This window comes from Equus przewalskii, chromosome X (assembly GCF_037783145.1).
Source record: "Equus przewalskii isolate Varuska chromosome X, EquPr2, whole genome shotgun sequence".
Taxonomy (NCBI): Eukaryota; Metazoa; Chordata; class Mammalia; order Perissodactyla; family Equidae; genus Equus; species Equus przewalskii.
The window spans coordinates 95,481,576-95,501,101 of NC_091863.1; the positions used below are offsets into that span (position 1 = coordinate 95,481,576).

A 19,526-nucleotide genomic window follows, 5' to 3' on the forward strand; every position below is an offset into this window, starting at 1 on the left:
GGACCCACAACGAAGAATATACAACTATGTACTGGGGGGCTTTGGGGAGAAAAAGGAAAACAATTAAAAAATCTTTTAAAAAAAAGTCAAGAGAGGAGAGAATGAAAAGAAATAGTAAAAAATGGAACAAATAGGAAGCACAAAGTCAGATGGTAGAAATAAGTATAAATATATTAGAACTAAACTCTACAGTTAAAAGACAATGATTGCCTATCAGAGAGAAAAAACAAATTCACACTGTCTGTTGTTTCCAAGAGCACATCTAAAACAGAACAGCACAGACAGGAAAGTAAGGATGTGAGAAAGGTACCACGCACATGCTAACCAAAAGAAAGCTTCTGAAGTTGTAATATTAGTCAAAATAGACTTTAAAGCCAAAAGCATTACTACATTAATGAAAGTTACTTCATAATGATAAATGACTTGGTTCACTATGAAGCTATAACAATTCTAGATTTGCATGCATCTGATGAAATAGCCTCAAAAATACATGTATAAAGCAACAGTCAACAAAATTATAAGGATTACTTGACAAATTCACCATCAGAGCATCATAGTGGGAGATTTTAATGTCTCTCAGTAACTGATAGGTCCAACAGACAAAAAAAGAAAAATTAGCAAGTATATTGATTTGACCAATGTGATCCGATCCGCAAACTTGATTTAATGGACACATGCAGAACACTGGCCCCAATAATTGGAGAATAGACATGTTCCTCAAACACTCATGGAACATTTACAAAAATAAGCTAGTCACGTGTCATAAAGCAAACCTCATCAAATTCACAAAGATTGGTACCATCCTGTAAACTAAGGATACAAAGAAGTTAAATGACTGGCCTTTGCTGCTGTGGCTGAGAAGTGGCGAGGCCGGCCTCTGGTTCTTAGCCCAGGGTGCACACAGCCCAGCACAGCCCTAGGGATGCCACCAACTAGGTGATGCTGCAGTTGTCTTGCTTTAAATAGGACAGAGTCAGAAGAGGCAATCCAGGTAAAGAGTTGTGGGAGAGACGCGGTAATTTGGGGACTAAATCGGGATGGGTTTTGCTGCTCCCCCACCTCCCCCAAACCCAGTGCTTTCCAAGTGAAAAGTGAGGCCTCAGTTCCTTGCTTGCGTAGGGAACTGTCCAACAGCCAGACAGGCACAGTGACCTCTGGGAGTGTGCAAATTAGAGTGTTGATTCCGGGGGGAGTCAGAGCTATGCAAAGAGCTCCCGCCTCAGAGAGGCTTTGTAGATTGAGGGGAAAGCTAAGAGGCAAGGGGTCCTAGGTTTCTGTGTTCAAATGGAAATATTAATTGCCCTACATGTTCAAGACAAACAATGGAGACTTTTCAGGGCGAGAAGGTACAGGCGACTAACATGCAAATGATGCATTTGAATCTTTAAACTGAGGAGTCCTGAGGCTGAGAAGACAGAGAGAGAGAGAGAGACTAATGCTGGGGGTCCAGTGGTGAGGCAACTAACAGGGCTGTTAAAAGCTGTCCTTGACAGTGTGCAAAGATTGGACCCTGTCCTGGCTGGGCCAGGGAAGGGGACAGGGCCTAAAGAGGGTTTTAGATCCAGGGCGGAGAGGGTCCAGTGAAAAGGTTGCAGGGGATGCTGGCTGAGATGCTGAGGTAGTGGCAGCAACGACAGCACCCCAACCAGAAGCCGAAGAAGGAGCCCTGGATGCTGACGCACAGAGGCCCTTCCTCTTTCAGAGACCAAAGTGCTGAAAAGCAGAACAGGGCCAATTCCAGAGAGGAAGGTTTGCAGCCTGAAGGGAGTGAGGCCAGGGAGCGACTGCAGGGGATGTGGAATGCTTTCAGGGCGAGCACGAGAGAGTAGGGGTGCCAGGCCACAGGGCATGCTCTTCCATAGAGCAGCACCGCAAGAGGTTTGGCCCAGGGAAGAATCAGCCCCATCGCCCCTGGGGTGTGACTCGGGAACCACGGTTGGCCTGGAGGCTGGCCCTGTCCCTGACTGCTAACTCTCAAATAGTCTCTCCCTGGCTTCTTGCCTCCGGGCAAGAGTTAAGGAAGTCTTGGCGATTTACTTTGGAAGGTCAGATCTCCCAAACGCCACTTTTATTAGCTTACCACTTTGCTCGTAAAAGTCTTTGGTGGCTCTTTATTGCTCACAAGATTGAGCCATAAACTGACTGTTGCTCACTTATACACTCTCTCCCTCTTACCCCCTCTCTCTCCTTACCTCCTTCTCTCTCTCCAAGTTCTGGTTATCCTTCAAGGTCTAGTTTAACCCTCATCTACTCCAAGAAGCCTTCAAAATCAATTCCAACCACACTGGTCTCTCTCGCCTTTCTCTGAAACCTGTACCACAAATGAGCATTTTCGCCATTTTTGTTTGTTTGTTTGCATTTTCTCTAATTGTTTTGCATACCTTTCTACAACTTAGACTGGAAGCGTCCCAAAGGCAACAACAAGAACTGTTGCCTTTTGTTTGTTGGTTGGTATCCCTCATTCTACCAATAAGTGTAATTTATTCATTCATTAAAATATATTTATTGAATATGTACTGTGTGTCAGGTACAGTTCTGAGTGCTGGGGATACAGCTGGGAACAAATCAGAAAAAATTCCCTGCCCTCATGAAGTGTACAAAGACAGAACGACCCAGGATGGGGGAGGGGTAGGGAGTGTTGATGGGGTTTGCAATTTTCTGTGTGGTGACCAGGGCAGGCCTTAATGAGAGATCTGAATGAGGTGAGGGAGTGAGAGGTGTGGCCATCTCAGGAGGCTGGAGCAAATAGCAGAGGAAATAGGCAGGGCAAAGGCCCTGTGGCAGGAGCACGCTTGGTTGCGATGCAGAACAGCCAGGAGGTGAGTGTGGCTGGAGGAGAGTGCGCTGGGGCTGGGCAGTAGGAGAGGAGATTAGCGAAGTGAGATGGAGTAAGGCCTTGGAAGCTATTGGAGAGTTCTGAGCAGAGGACTGCTTGTTGAATTCAAGAGTCAATTTAATAACTCTTGGTTACCACGAGGTTGATGGGCTTCAGGACATTGACCCAGACAGACACTCCAGCACCGTGCTACTCCGCCTCAGGCTAAACACAAAGGATCCTGTCACAGCCCTCTTGTGCGAACAGCACTCCCTTGAGTGAGCCCTGCTAAACTTGTAGAAGAAAACCACTTGCTGAAGTCGATTAAACCCGAACATTGAGGGCATGGTATGTTGCTGACCACATTACATTCATGTTTATTTTCTCTGTGGTGCCAGATCGTGTCTTCCCTCAAGCCACTCCAAATAAACTTAGAATCTAAGTAAGAGCAGTGCTTGCTGTACGCACATGGCTTCAAGACAAGCTCCCTGGTTGTGTCCCTTCCAATCAGATGACTGCCCTAAGCTCCCCCTGTGTGAAAATCCTGGAGTCATCCTAACTAGAGTCTCTGGCCTCCAGGAGCTTGAATCTAGCGGCAGAAATAGACATGCACACAAACTTCGGTATCATTTGCTATGGTAGAGGAATTGGTCAAGTGCTACGAGCAAACAGAGAATAGAGAGTAAAGAATTTTGCATTTGGGGGCTAAAGAAGCTAAAAAATGTGATATTTGAGGAATGGACAAGCTTTCTGGATAAAGAGAAGAGCAAGAGGAAAGTTTTGTAGTGAGAAAATATCAGAGGTGACAAACAGGGGCCAGGCCAGTAATATGTGATGGAAGTAGGCCAGGCCAGGGAGCGGAGGACCTGTGCAGCAGGGAGCACGTACCTGTTGATAAGGTGGCAGCCCCTGCTTAGCACCTGCTGACTGTTGCACACTGGAAGTCAGGGCCACTGTTACCAGAACTGATTTCGTAAGAGAAACTGGAAATCTGGGGTGTTATGCAGCCTCCTGACTTTTTTTTTCATTTTTGCCATCTAATTCCAAATAAATTTAAACATGATGTGGGCCAAACAGAATTGCCCATAAAGGACATTGAGCCTAAATAAAGGTGGCCAGTCAGCTAGGAGTGCTGGAGCTCTGAGTGACGTGGGGAGCCTGGCTGGAGATGAAGCTGGAAAGAGTTTTGGAATCTGCTGTGAAGAGGCAAGCCTACAGGCAAAGGAGTTGGGAGTTCCTTCTGTGGCATTGGAGGGGAAGGAGTGTCACTTAAGAAACTTATACTGGGAGTGAAATGATCCGATTTGCACGTTGGGCAGATCTGTCTGTGGAGGGTGGATCTGAAGACCATTGTGGTTGTATAAGGGAAGGGCAATAAAGATCTGGATAGAAGAGTGGAGGTGAGGTGGAGGGGGGTGGAAGAGAGAAGAGATCTGAGACATGCTTTATGATATAAGTGACTGCACGGCTACACGGCCAGGTGGGGAAACTATGGGCACTAGATACAGGAAAGGGAGGTGTCAAGGATAAGTACTTCTAGCATTAACCTCTCACTCATTTTTGGTGGGCATGGGGACAATGAATGGGTGGGTAGGGGTGAAGTACAAAAGATAGCAAAGAGTATGCTAACCAAGTTGAGGGTTTCTCAACTTTGGCAGCGTTGTCATTTTGAGCCAGATAAGTCTTTGTTGTGGGGGACTGTCCTGTGCATAGTAGGATGTTTAGCAGCATCCTTGGCCTCTACCCACTAGAGGCCAGTAGCATGACCCCCACCCCAAGTCGTGACCACCAAAAATATCTCCAGATGATACCGACCCTGACATCAGTTTCCCTACATCAAACCCAGCATACATGAGGTTAAAACCAAAACACTCTCCCTGCTTACTCTCTGGCTTCCTGGCTCCAGAATCCACTGTTCTCCATGGAGACAGACACCGTCAACGACAAGCACCTGGACTATCTCCTCCCGCAAAGAGATACAGGCTGGTGGGAAAGCTCTGACCAGCAAGGCCATATGCTCCCCCTCCCCTACCTAAAACCCCAAATAAAAACCCTTCCTTTTAGCTTTTCGAGAAGTTTGGGATTTCAGCGTTAGCTGCCCTCTCTCCTTGCTCATCGCTGTGCAATAATAAAATTCCTACTTTCTTCCATTACCCCCCGGTGTCAGAGATTGGCTTGCTGTGCAACGGGCGAGCGAACTCACTTCAGGTTCGATATCACAGCCATTGCCAAATGTACCCTGGGGAGGCAAAGTCAGCTCGGGCTGGGAACCATTGCTCTAGCGTCAGAAGGAGGGAAATTCCCTGTTTACTACTTCCCTTTTCTCCTTGTATTACAGTGACAGTGAGGATCAGTTTGGTTTTTTACTTAATAAAACGTACAAGACCCTTTGTGAGATTTTTGCCTAAAAGCCAGAATTCTTAGCTAAGCAACTGATATACGTATGCTGGTGTCAATGTCCTTTATGAACTCGGGAGGCTGTCTCTAACTGACTGGAAGGAGACCTGACTTTGGAAAGAGGGACATCGCTCTTTCCTCCCAGATATTTTCATTTGTGCCTTTTTTTTTTTTTTTGAGGAAGATTAGCCCTGAGCTAACATCTGCTACCAACTCTCCTCTTTTTGCTGAGGAAGACTGGCCCTGAGCTAACGTCCGTGCCCATCTTCCTCTACTTTATATGTGGGACGCCTACCACAGCATGGCTTTTGCCAAGTGGTGCCATGTCCACACCCAGGATCCGAACCGGCGAACCCCGGGCCGCCGAGATGTGGAACGTGTGAACTTAACTGCTGCGCCACCGGGCTGGCCCCATTTGTGCCCTTTTCTTTTTTTTCTTTTTTAAGATTGGCACCTGAGCTAACAACTGTTGCCAATCTTCTTTTTCTTTATTTTTTTTTCTGCTTTATCTCCTCAACCCTGCCCCCATACATAGTTGTATATCTTAGTTGCAGGTCCTTCTAGTTGTGGGATGTGGGACACCGCCTCAACGTGGCCTGACAAACGGCGCCATGTCCGCACCCAGGATCCGAACCCTGGGCTGCCGCAGCGGAGTGGGCAAACTTAACCACTCGGCCACGGAGCCGGCCCCTGTGCCCTTTTCTAACTCCACTGACAGAAAAGAAGAAAGCCTTAGTGAGAAGTGTGAAGATCAAAAACGCTAAATACAGTGGCCCAGAATTCCATCCACCCCCAAGCAAAGCAAAAAGAAAGGCAATTGATAGGCTCACACCCAAGTCATCAGGGCTCAATGAATTAAGGGTTAAAGTTAAACTTGATGTTGACTCATCAGGACTTTGATTACACAAAGCCAAAATGAGAGCTCTTTGCTTATTGCAATTCCTGGAAAGCCTTCCATTTGTCTTCATCTTTCTGCAGACCAGGGCAGTGGCCCAATTCCACCCAACATGCTCTTTGAGTAAAAGTACACAGAGATTACAAATAAAAGTTTGATGTTGAAGAAACAGCATTCCTAACCCTCACCACCCCCTTCCCCCAATTTTTTTTAATGTTGCTTCACGTTTAGGGTCGAGAGGAAGTGGAACTGACTATAACAGTCTTACGGACAGCAGGCTGGCACTATTCTGGCCACGCCACTGCCCTCTGTCTTTTTCCTCACAATGCTCAAATTCTCAGGGCCTTTTCTGGAGACTAATAACAAGTTATGACCCTGATTTTTCTAATCATTTGCTGCCATTACTGTTCATTTCATTAAGCAGTCGCTCAGTCAATGCCAGACAGTGCCCATGACGGCACTCAGCCAGTCCCTGGGGACTCGTGTTCCAACTGGAGACTTCTTAAAAGGCAGATGACATAATCATTTTGGAAACATTAGTATAAACCTATTGTATAATGTTTATAGCAAATGTCAACAACGGTATGCGTGTGCTGATGAGGGAGGGGAGGTCTTAGAGGATAGAGAGTGGCTGGCCTATTTGGGGGGAAGGAGGGATTTAGAAATAATAGTAATATCTCTCAGTTCTACAGGCTTCAGTAGTTTACAAAGTGTTGTCATAAACATTGTTTTATTCAGTGACATATGCAGGCAAGGATTTATTCTGAACCTTGAACCGCAAGACTTAACATCTCAAGATTCAGCGCAGGCAGGCCTGCCTCCTGGAAGCCGCCTTGCCCCTTCCCTCCCATAAGGTGCCCCTTCTCTCTGTCCTCTGACTCCTTCTTCTTGCTCTTATGAGCCCCTCACACTGCTTGCAGCTCTTTGCTGGCAGGGTCTGCTTTTAATGAACACAGATCCTGGAAGGACAATAAATATTTATTGAACTTGAAGGCCTTAATTCCAAGAGTGAAGCCTTTATTTCGGATAGGTTAAACATCCCCATGCCCTTTGAGTGGGGTCTGGACCAGGTGTATTATCAACACTTTTATTGCTATTTTTCTGCAACAGATTTCAGGTGTTTACACTGGCTTAATTCAAGCAAAATACACCTCAGTGAGTGGGGCTCATCATCTAGCCAGACATGACTCTTTTTTGGGGGTAGTGACAGAATAACGCCTCCCCTCCCATGATGCTCATGCCCTAATCCCAGACAACTGTGAATATGTTACCTTATATGGCAAAAGGGACTTTGCAGATGTGATTAAATGAAGGGTTTTGAGATGGGGAGATTATCATGGATTATCTGGAAGGTCCAATCTAATAGTAATTTTATAATTACTATTTATAAAGTAATTACTATTTATAAAGTAATAAAAGTAAATTTATAAACCCTAGGAACGATTTTTATAAATGAAAAAGGGAGGCAGGAAGGTCAGAGTCAGAGAAGGCGATGTGACAAGGGGAGCAGAGGTCTGAGTGGTATAGCAACAAGCCAAGGAATGTGGGCAGTCTCTAGAAACTGGAAAGGCGAGCAAACAGATTCTCCCTTAGAACTTCCAGAAGGAATCCAGCTCTGCCCACACCTTGATTTTAGTCCAAGTCAGACTTCTAACCTCCAGAACTCTAATATCATAAAACTGTGTTGTAAGTCACTAAATTCGTGGTACTTTGTTACAGTAGCAATAGGAAACTAATAAGGGTTCCGTTTTCCTCCATCTCCAGCCTCACTGACCCTCGCAGTCACCCAGTTTCTGTTCAATGTATGTCCTTGCAAGTCACCTTCCATCCTCTCAATATATATCCATGTAAAAGAAATATGTAGAAAGTTGGCTGTGTGCTTTTAAAAACCCAAGTACAGAGTATGGCACTATCCCTCACAGTTAGAATTTTGCTTTCTTTTCCGACTCAACATTATGTATCACCAGCCGTCAAATATACCTTTCGTCCTTTTCACAAAGCACGCTCCTGCCAAGTCCCCTGTTTGGTCTTCCAAGTCCACCCTGTGAGGTGGGACTGGGATTACTAACCCTGGAGTCAGAGTTTAGAAAACAAGGGCTCAGAGGCCGCGTCTCCGGACTCCCAGGCCAAGGCTTTTCCTGGTGGACGGCCCTGCCCCGGTGCCCAGCAGGGCGCAGCCCTTGGCACCTCGAGGCCCCGCAAGTCTGCTCGCAGCGGCAACGCCGGGCAGGACTGGCTCCCCCGCGCGGAGGGCGGGGACGGGCCGGCGCTGGGGCTGGGCCGCGACGTGGTCGAGGAAGTTCTGTGTGGCCGGAGACAGGACGCCAGGGCCCGAGGCGGCGTGGCGGCAGCGCCAGGGGTCGCGCCCGCGGGAGCCGCGGGAGCCGAGCCGCCGGCCCCGCTCTTGGCCCGCGAGAGCCCGCTGGGTTACCTGCGGCCAGTGGGCGGGGCGGCCCTTCCCGTCCGCGCCGGAGCCGGGAAGTGGGAGAGGGAGCGGGGAGGCGGGGACTGCCGAGGCTACAGCCCGGCCGGGCTCCGAGGCTGCGGGCTGCATGGAGCGGCCGGCACGGCTCTGCGGGCTGTGGGCGCTGCTGCTCTGCGCCCGCGGCGGCGGCGGCGCCGCGCCCACCGGTGAGTGCGGCCCTGGGATCCGCGCGGCGGCCGGGGGCGGCGGGGGCGCGCCGAGGGTCACGGGGCGGCGGGGGCCGGGGGCGGCGGGGGCGCGCCGGGGACCGAGGGCGGCTGGGGGCGGGGTGCGGGGGCCGGGGGGCGGCGGGGGCGAGGACGGTAGGCCCGGGGACGCCGGGGGCCGGGGGCCGGTGGCGGCGGGGGCCAGGGCGAGGACGGTGGGCCCGGGGACGCCGGGGGCCGGGGGGCGGCGGGGGCGACCCGCGCTCGGCTTCGCAACCTCCCGCGCCCGGTTCGCGGGGCAGGAGTGGCGGGGCTCTCCCGGCTCCGGGCGCCGGGGACGGCTGTGGAGCGGTGACGGCGACTCCTCGCCGCACTTCCCCTGCGTAGACGGGAAAAGCCTAGGAGCCTGGCCCCGCGGTGCGGGACCGAAACATGCCCGCGGCGTCGGAGGGTGGCGGGTCCGACCCGGAATGTCGCCTGAGAGCGCAGGAAGGGATGAGGGCCAGGAGCCGGCAGGGACGGCGACCGAGGGCCGGGCGAGCTGGGACCGCGCCGCTCCGGTCAGGGGATGGGAGTTGAAGGGACCCTCCAAAGATCCTCGTCCCTGTAGGGAAAGGATGTGAGGGTCACGGGCTCCTTTGGCGTCCGAGAATCCGTTGGGAAACCCAGAGCAGCATCCGGGCCAATGCCTTTTCCTTTTTTTTTTTTTTTTTAAATAACGTTTATAGTTTGGAATAAGTTTCGATTTACAGGAAAGTTGCAAAAAACAGTACAGAGTTCGCATATACCTCTCACCCTGTGCCGCAACTTTTCATCAGCCCGGCAGAGGCCCTGTGAAAAGTTGGGGGCTAATGACTTCTCACGGACAGCTCCCGGCATGCGTGGCCTTTTGGACATTTGGGGTGACAGTAGTAGCGTTGATAGGTTTTGTTATTACATTGACACAAACACGCATAATATGCTTATTGCATGTTCACCAATGTGTTGTGCTTTGAAACCCAAGTTGAAATGTTGGTTAGGAAACCTGGATGCCCTCTATTGATTCAGTCAACAAAACTATGCCGAGTCTGCTCTGGGCCAGGCAGGGTTCTAGGGGCTGAGGATTCAGGGGTGAGCAAAACAGATCAGGTCCCTGCCCTGTGGCGCTTGTATGCTATTGGCAGAGTCAGAGAGGGAAAAAAAGTGTAAGGTATGTCAGATGGTGATAAGTCCTGTGCAGTAAAACAAAGCCGGGAAGGCGTTTGCCAGTGTAAATAGGGTGGAGTGAGAAGACCTTACTGAAAAGGTGACGTTTGAGTGGTGGCTTGAAGGAGGTTAGAACTTCTCAGTCAATAATTACTCAAGTGTCAGCCTTGTTTATTACTAAGCCAGGCTCTGTAGGTTAGCCTAGAATAATCCTTGCCCTGAAGGTGCCTCTGGTTCAGTTGGGGAGATCGATTCCCATAATCACGGGGGGAAACTCAGTCCAGAGGAGGGAAGGGACTTGTCTAGAGTCACCCATCTCATTAGTCTTCAGATTTTCACAGTACTGTTCTAGCACTCTCCCTCCTACAGACTCCTTCTCACACACATCTGAAACAACAGCTGGCTTTCTAGACAATACAGTCATGTGCCGCATAACAACGTTTCTGTCAGTGACAGACTGCATATATGACTGTGGGCCCAGAAGATTAATATCATCTAGCCTAGGTGTGGAGTAGGCTATACCATCTAGGTTTGTGTTAGTACACTGATATTTGCATGATGACGAAGTCAACCAATGATGCATTTCTCAGACCGTGTCCTGTTGTTAAGTGACTTATGACTACTGGCAACCCCTGACTTAATCAGTTTTTTTAAAAATTCCATTCAGATGTCTTTTTCTCTAGGAAGATTTTTTTTTTTTTGCAGGGGAAGATTTGCCCTAAGCTAACATCTGTTACCAGTTGTCCTCCTTTTTTTTCTTCCTCCCTTCCCAAGTCCCAGTACATAGTTGTGTATAGTTGTAAGTTCTTCTGGTTCTTCTGTGTGAGCCACGGCCACAGCATGGCTACTGACAGATGAATAGTATGGTTCTACGTCCAGGAACTGAACCCAGGCCGCTGAAGTGGGGTGTGCCAAACTTTAACCACTAGGCCATCAGGGCTGGCTCCCAACTTAATCACTTTTGTCACAGTGGTTCATCGGTAACTTGGTTACTTAGCGTACAGACACTTTTTTCCCCATGGGGTAGGTGAAGAAAAGAAAGACAGGGGTCGTGAATGTCAGTGGTCTGACATTTCCCAGCAGTGGCACTCTGGGCTTGTCATTTCCCCTCCCTTGTGCAGCAGTTTTCCCATCTGTGAAAGGAGGAAGTTGGACTCATAAGTTCTAAGGGCTCTTCCAGCTCTAATCTTCAGAGTGTTTATAAACATGATTAGGTTACCAGCTTAGTTGAGTCTGTTTACCTTGGTAGCCCACACTGTGGCATATCTTAACAACAACTAGCATTTCTATACTGTTTGCTCTATGCCAGGCAGTGTTCTAAGTTTTTGGCTTGTCCTATTTCATTTAATCGTTACACGCAGCCTATCCTGGTAGGTGCTGTTATGAGTCCCATTTTGTATATGAGGAAGCTGAGGCACAGTGAGGCTCAGAGCCCTGCTTGAAGTCTGATAGCTGGTGGAGTGGAGGAGCCAGGCTTCCAACCCTGGCAGCCTGATTCCAGAGGCCGTGCCCTTAACCACCGTCTTTAGCGCCTCTGTGGAAGTGAGGGAAGTCCTTGACTAGAAGAGGAGCTGGGCGCCTCCCGGAGTAGCAGGGCGGGACTGGTTGGGATCCATGAAAGTGTGTACGGGCCATTTGTTATGAAGCAAATGACCATATATTGGAGATTCGCTTTATAATGGCCAAACTGTGTGGTCCAAGCAATAAGTACTGTAGGCTTTCAGAAGAGTGGAAACTGTGGCCTGGTAGTTTCACAGAAGAGGTAAAACTTGAGGTAGACCTTTAGGACGGGTGGATTTTGAGTACGTGGAGAAGTTATTCCCATTTAGGGGGGCAGAGCAAGAGCAGAGACCCAGAAGTGCGGGTGAGAGTGCTCCTTTGTGGTCAGCAAGGAGCCTGGCTTGGTAGGAGGGTGCATCGGCAAAGTCAGTCCAGGCAGAAGAGCTTCATTTACCCTTGAAGGCCCAAGTGGGGCACAGGGTGAGAGAAATGACCCTGGAGGAGAAACAAGCAGGGCGACTTGACTGGATGAGGGGAATCGCTGGAGCGTGAAGCTACCCAGGAATCTAGGGTCGAAGGTGTCCACTAGAAAGGTGTGTTGTGAACGCCTCCTGTCCAGGACCATGACTTACTGATGTCTGCCTGCCTCACAGGGCCCAGCAGAGCACATTAGTGTGATTGGGATGATTAAGAGAGATGTTGCAAGAAAAAAATGGATAGAGGTTGATGAATGAGTAGATGTAAGTAAGGGAAGGAGATGGATGACTCATATGTGACTCTTGTGATTTCCTTAACTTTTCCCGAAATATGCATGCCTCTACTAGCTCCTGTGATTGAACAGGAGAAAGCAAAAGCTATTAGCTAAGCAACATGCCTTATTATTAGAAGGAGCATTGATCATGTTAATTCCTAATTAGAATAGGATGTTGTGCTGGATGACCGTAGACTCACTGGAGCTTTGACATTTCCATGGGGGAGCTACTCGAGTTCCTCTCTCCTTCCCGCTCCCCTGTCTAAAGTCAGTGATCAATCCCGAAGAAATGGCTGAAATTAGATGCCTAAAGAAAGCTCGTCAGACAGAAGGGATACTTAGTCTCTCTCAAAGTCCACGGGCACGTTTCACTTCCGTTGGAAACCAAAGCGATTGTTCAGAACTGTTCTGTCTCTTCTGAAGGAAAGAAAGCAGATAGCTAACATTTTCATTACACTTGCTCTGTGCCAGGCACTGTTCTGAGCATTTTATTTGTATTAACTCATTTAATCCTTATAATAACCCTGTCTCAATAGGTTATTATTATCGTCCTTATGTTAGAGGTGAGAAAACTGAGGCATAGAGAACTTAAGTAACTTGCTAGCTAGTAAGTAGCAGAGCTGGGATATGAATTCAGGCAGTCTGGCTCGAGTCCACGCTCTTCATCACTACACTGTGCTGAAGTTATGTGTCTTGCATAGGAGCTGTTAGAGACCTTTACAACAAGTGCAGTCATTTATATATCTGGATGTGTTATACACATATACACATGTATTCATATATAAATGTTTGGAGATTGTATTTAAAGTTTCAGAGTGTGAGTGAATGTGTGTCTGTGTGTGTGTTTTAAAGTACTATAGGAAGTAGAAAAGTCTCGAGAGAAATGGAAGGAATCATTAGGAAAAAAAAGGATGGCAGATAGCCAGAAGTAGCCTAAAATGTAAACCAGTTAGAATATCTGACTAAAGCACGCTTCAGAACAGATGGGGAAAAAAATGAAACCCATTTGAGAGATTGGAAATAGGGCAGGCTATTGTTCTATTAAAATACTGAGCTTAAGAAATAGATTTAAAAAGGTCTTAAACTACCTTGAAAATTGGGGTATTGTTTAAGCGAACCAAAAATAGGTAATATTTTTATTATGAGGGCTTTAATTTTTGTATGCAACTGGGAGGTAGGTGGGAAGGTAGAGTGTCAGGAAGTGTGTTTGCTGCAGTGTTTCTGGAAGCTGCAGAATAAGGCAGATAATCCTAAAGTAGATAGTAGCCTTCAGTAGGAGCAAAGTTTTTATTAGAGGCTCTATACCTGACAAATGATTTGTCTTCAAAAATATCATTGATGTGTTGTTAGAAAAGGCCAAAAGAAGATAGCTGTACACCCCTCTCATCCCTTAAAATCCTAATGCTAGCACCGTTGCCCGCGCCATTGGGGCTCCCTGCCATTAGCTGGGTTTTAATGCAGTGCAGTAGGAATTCCCTCATTCCACAAGGACCTGGCCTGCTGTGGGCTGCTCTTCCCTACGGTTGGGCCTTTCACTTTGCGGAAAAGCTAATGGTAGTAGAGTCGGGAAAGAGGGAATGAATATCGAGAGTCGAGGGCCTTTGCAGGCTGCTTTGTGAAAAACTGACTGTTGGGGAAGGGCCTGTGGGGTTGATATTTGGGGATCAGTGGAATTTTTGGTTCAGTTCGAGAGGAAAGTAGTGGTATAAGTATTCTGTAAGAGGCCCAGTGTGCTCCAAAGTGTTGGCATAGAGTATAAAATATAACTCGATCAATTGATAAATGACTATAACTGTAGTCCTTAAGTAATTAGTAATGATTGTTTGCCACTTTAGGCAATTTGGGGGCATTGTTTTTTAAGTTAGTTTGATAAACTTTTTTTGAGGATGTTTCTTTTTTTTTAAATTTTTTATTATTTTTTAAAGATTGGCACCTGAGCTAACAACTGTTGCCAATCTTTTTTTTTTCCTTTTTCTCCCCAAAGCCTCCTGGTACATAGTTGTATATTTTCAGTTGTGGGTCCTTCTGGTTGTGGCATGTGGGACGCCACCTCAGCATGGCCTGACGAGTGGTGCCATGTCCGCACCCAGGATCCAAACTAGTGAAACCCTGGGCCATCGAAGTGGAGCGCATGAACTTAACCACTCGGCCATGGGGCCGGCTCCGGGATAAGTTTCAATTTACAGAAAAGTTGCAAAGATAGGACAGATAATTCCGGCATACCCCTCACCCAGTGTCTGGGCGATGACTTTGGTAGTCCTGGTCTCAGAAGTTCTCAGGAAAGTGTGAAAGGATGTTTCCTTTCCCTTCCTCTGTGTGTGTGTGTTTCCCTGCATTTGGCAGAAGCATTAAAACTCCTTTCCCTGATCTTAGAGCCAGGTGCAGAATAATAGAGGCAGTAAATATCTGGTGGAGGCAGTGGTGGATTTTCTCCAGATGAAACACATTTTTAAGACGCTGGTTCACAGTTTCTCCTCTTTTCCTTTTCTCTTGAGATTAGGCAAAGCTACAGTTCCAGCTGTCTACTGTTAGACTCAGGGGAGCAACAGGGCTGTTAAGTCTTTCTCAGTACTCCTTTGGAAAAGTTAAAAACAATTACCAGGTCATGTTAGAAGGCACGATTAAAGATGGGCTAGTCAGACTCACTCTCAGAACTGCCCCGATTGAAGGGTCTGTATTGAGTGACACGTGGATCCCAAGTGTAGGGAACTCCAAATTCCTGCAGGAGGAAAACAGAAATTTAAGAATATGCTCTTTGTGTTTACACTATAGCAAGTAGTTAAGAATGTGGCCTTGTGGGCTGGCCCTGTGGCCGGGTGGTTAAGATCACATGCTCTGCTTCAGCGGCCCAGGGTTCACAGGTTCGGATCCCTGGTGTGGACATGGCACCGTTCATCAGGCCATGCTGAGGTGGCATCCCACATAGCACAAGCAGAGGTGCTCACAACTAGAATATACAACTATGTACAAGGGGCTTTGGGAGAAGAAGAAGAAAAAAACCATTGGCAACAGATGTTAGCGCAGGTGCCAAACTTGAAAAAAAAAAAAAGAACGCGGCCTTGGAGCCACACTTTCTGGGTTTGCATCCCAGCTCTGCCATTTACTAGCCATGGGATATAGGGTGAGTGACTCAATGTCCCTGTGCTTCAGTCGCCTCCTCTTTAAGGTGAGGCTGGTAGCCCCTGTCTCCTAAGGTTGTTATGAGGATTCAACAGATTAATATGTGGAGAGTACTTAGTGCCTGGCTCAATAAATGGGAGATATGTTAACCCAGTTTTCTTCTTCTTTTCTTTTTTTTTTTTTTGCTGGGAAAAATTCGCTCTGAGCTAACATCTATTGCCAATCTTCCTCTCTTTTTTTTCCCTCCCCAATACGTAGTTGTATATTCTAGTTGTAAGTCCTTCTAGTTCTGCTATGTGAGCCACTGCCATGGCATGGCCACTGACAGATGAGTGATGTGGTTCCACAACCAGGAACCAAACCTGGGCCTCCCAAGTGGAGTGTGCCATACTTTAACCACTAGGCCACGGGGCTGGCTCATCAGTTTTATTATTCTTGGCCTCTAAGACTTGGAGGAATGGATTAAATGAGCCACTAAAAACACTAGTTGATGTTGATAAATATATTTCTTTTTTTTTTTGAGGAAGATTAGCCCTGAGCTAACATCTGCTGCCAATCCTCCTCTTTTTGCTGAGGAAGACTGGCCCTGAGCTAACATCCGTGCCCATCTTCCTCTACTTTATATGTGGGACGCCTGCCACAGCATGGCTTGCCAAGCGGTGCCATGTCCACACCTGGGATCCGAACCAGTGAACCCTGGGCTGCCAAAGCAGAACGTGCGAATTTAACCGTTGTGCCACTGGGCCAGCCCCTGATAAATGTATTTCTTGTGCTTGATTTGGACAGAGAGTCAGCCACCTGTGACAAATTTGAGTGTTTCTGTTGAAAACCTCTGCACGGTCATATGGACATGGAATCCTCCTGAGGGAGTCAGCCCGAATTGTAGTCTGTGGTATTTTAGCCATTTTGGCAACAAACAAGATAAGGTAAGTTTTCTGGAACATACTGCATTGATTAGGTAAAGTGAACACTATGAATTGGAGCCAAGAATAAGCCAAATTCTAATCTTACTTCAGAGTGGGAATTTTGTTTTGTGTTGAGTCCAGATTTTAACTGGGAAAATTACAGAAACAACTGTTGACAAAATTGAACATTTGAAAATATTTGGTAATTATTTGATAATGCAATTGAAATTACTTTGATAGGAAATACTAGATGTCGTTATCTATTTGGCACTCAATAAATATGTTAAAATTGTTCTTATGTTGTTGCCTGTAGCCTTGTATCTGTACAACACTTTCACTTTCTCAGGGAATTTTCACGTTTACTGCTTGCTAAGCATATGCACGGGTAGATATGCAAGAACTATGTGATAAATGTGCATATGGAAAGTGAAAAATAGGATGCTGGTGGCAACTGGGGTCGACCGGAAGGTTTCCTGATGCCTGAGGAAAAATGAGGGAACTTTTCAGCCTTTCCAGTCAGATGTAGTTCACTGCTTTAAGTGAATTTTTGTTAGGAGATTGGATAATTTCAGGTTCTTTATGATAATCTTATTCAGTGACGTTTTCTCTTGTGCCTTATTGGTTTGTAGCCCCTTCTAATCGACAGGTTCTTCAAAGCATCAGATCATCTGTTCAAAGCTGTTGTATATCTATACCTTCTTTCAGAGAGTGTGTGCGTGCGCGGTGGGAGGTGGGGGATGTTTGTGGTTGAATTTGTCCAGGATTTTGAAGAGGCAGAATGAGAAGTCGTTATTAGTGACAGTGCTTTGGATCAGTGAATTGTGAAGTCACCATGTCCAAGCAGCTTTGGTGGCAGGAAGAGTCAGGAGAACTAGGTTCTAGTTGCTGCACCACTCTTAGCCAGCTCGGCGGCCTGGGGTGAGTTAGTTAACCTCTCTGAGCCTTGGTTTCCTTGTGTGTAAAGTGTGGCCCTGCTCACTTCTCTGTCTTGCTGGGACACGGGTAAAAAGGTATGTGAAAGCTTAATCAAGTGAGCCGGAACAGGCTCTTCCTCTTGAAGGAAACTTGCTAATCTGCCTTCCGGGCCCACTTCCTGCTGAGGTGTTCATTATGGCTTAGGTGTTAATTGATAAAGAGTTGAGGCTAGTCGGAAGTTTTTGCATTTTAAAAGAGGTCCTCTAAATGTGTTAGTCTGTAATACTTGTAATGCTCTGAGTTCCTCTTTTCATGCTGTTGGCTTCCTCTTGTTCCTAAGGAGGGGCCTTAGGCATTTGAAGTCTTAGTGGCATCTTTTTTTTTTTTTGAGGAAGATCAGCCCTGAGCTAACTGCTGCCAATCCTCCTCTTTTTGCTGAGGAAGACTGGCCCTGAGATAACATCCCTGCCCATCTTCCTCTACTTTATATGTGGGATGCCTGCCACAGCATGGCTTTTGCCAAGCGGTGCCATGTACGCACCCGGGATCCAAACGGTGAACCCTGAGCTGCCGAGAAGTGGAACGTGCGAACTTAACCACTGCGCCCCTGGGCTGGCCCCAGTTAGTGGCATCTTTGGTAGTTCAGCCTTGAGAAATCCTGGGAAAGACCCTTAAAGTGCCCCCACCTAGGTATCTAATCAAGACCCTGAGAAGAGGTCATGTTTTTTGAAATGGCTTCCTATTCATTAGCCTGTCATCCATACTCAAGGACCAATCAGGTAGACATGCTGATATTCTAGCCTAGAAATGGGGTTAATTCTTAAGTATACTTATAGAAATTTAGATTTAAAAGTAACTTTAGGAGGTAGTGGAATCAGATAGAATTGGGTTTGAAATCTTCCCTTCCCCTTTCAAGCTGTGTGACCTTGGGCAAATCACTGAACCTCTCTGAGCCTCCATTTCCTTGTTTGTGAAATGCTGGGGAGGAAGAGCTAATAATAATACCTATTTATTTGAATGGTGTGTGTATTAAGGAGATGATGTTTGTAATGCACGAGGGAAAGACTTAGTGTTCAATAATTGTTAGCTTTTATTATTATTACTATTGTTAGATTGAACATTATGAAATTGTCACTTTTATAGGTCATTTTTATGGTTCACCCTAATATCTAATCTTGTGCCCTCCCTTTTGCCCCTGAAGAGACCGGATGGAGACCAGAAAGGGTGACCTCTGCCTAAGGCCCGCTCATTTATTCCAGCCATTTAGCAGCGTTGATGGCTATCCATCCCACAGTTGTGATAAACAAGGATTCTTCCTTCTGAGCAGTGATGTGAGATTTCCTGTCTGGACCTTTCGAAGTTTATAGTCCTGACGTTTTGAATGAATGGCAGGAGTGGTTTTCCTTTCCTCTTTCTGTCCTTTGGACAGACACATCATCAGGCAAAACTGGGCTGTATCTGACCTCTGAAGCATGCTGGAACATTGGCATAGGAGAGTTGGTGTTAGCAGGCTTATGCGAATGTCCAAAGGTCTCAAGTTACCACATGAGATAAACCCCTGAGGTCATTATCGATCTTCAGATTGGAGGACCATTAAGGTGAAGACAGGGATTCATAGATGGTTTTTTCAAAATACAAGATTAGTTTAAGAGGCTGCCCTCCACCATTGTTTTAGCAATATCTAATAGTTACGCAATCTGGCAAGTAGAAGACGGATCTGGCATTGGATTTTAGATGGCTTTCATCCTTGAGAGAGAGGCAGATTTCACTGGGTAAATAAAGTAAAAGGCCATTGTTCCATCCCGGCCTCCAGAGGGGCAGAAGCTGAAGCTGCCTCCCACTTCTGAGGAAAGGCACCTAGATCAGGAAAGGTGTGATCCAGCCAAATGGACATTAGTCCTGAGGGGGAAGGGTCAGTTCAGGACTCTGGCTTTGGTTTTTGATAAATTTTCAAAGGAGGCCAGATTCCTTGAGGGGTGGAGCATAATGTCATACAGCGAGCTACCAGTAGAATGAGTCACCGCAGCCGAAAGTCACGTGGGCGTCATCACAGTACTTCATCCAGATCTGCTGGAAAGGATTTAGTTCTTTGTCTGATAGAGTTGTGTTTGGCTTGGCAATCACTGACAATTAGAGTCCCTACTCTATTCATGCCAGTTTAATAATATTTACCTTGAACTTTGAAAGAGATTTTTAAAAATCATTTTGTCTTTCCCCCTGCTGTCTCTTTTCTAAGTTATTTTATTATTTATATGCCCCAAACATAAGGTTCAGATTTAGGTTCTATAGTATTTTTTAATTAAAAAGGATCCATTATAATAAAAATCTTGGTGTAGTAAAGCTCATCAGCCTCTCACCGGAACACTATCTAATGTAATAAGAGCACTGGCATTTTTCCATGATGATTCAAAC

General features: G+C 46.8%; 1 protein-coding gene across 1 annotated transcript in view; it reads left to right on the forward strand.

The window, feature by feature from the left end:
* Positions 1 to 8,367: 8,367 nt before the first annotated feature.
* The window catches only part of IL13RA1 (interleukin 13 receptor subunit alpha 1), a 53,188-nt gene continuing 42,029 nt past the window's right edge, over positions 8,368 to 19,526 (forward strand). The window contains exons 1-2 of the mRNA XM_070604668.1: positions 8,368 to 8,738; positions 16,081 to 16,220. Of these exons, the coding sequence (XP_070460769.1) occupies positions 8,660 to 8,738; positions 16,081 to 16,220 (219 nt within the window). The 5' untranslated portion in view covers positions 8,368 to 8,659. The remainder of the gene's footprint in view (positions 8,739 to 16,080; positions 16,221 to 19,526) is intronic.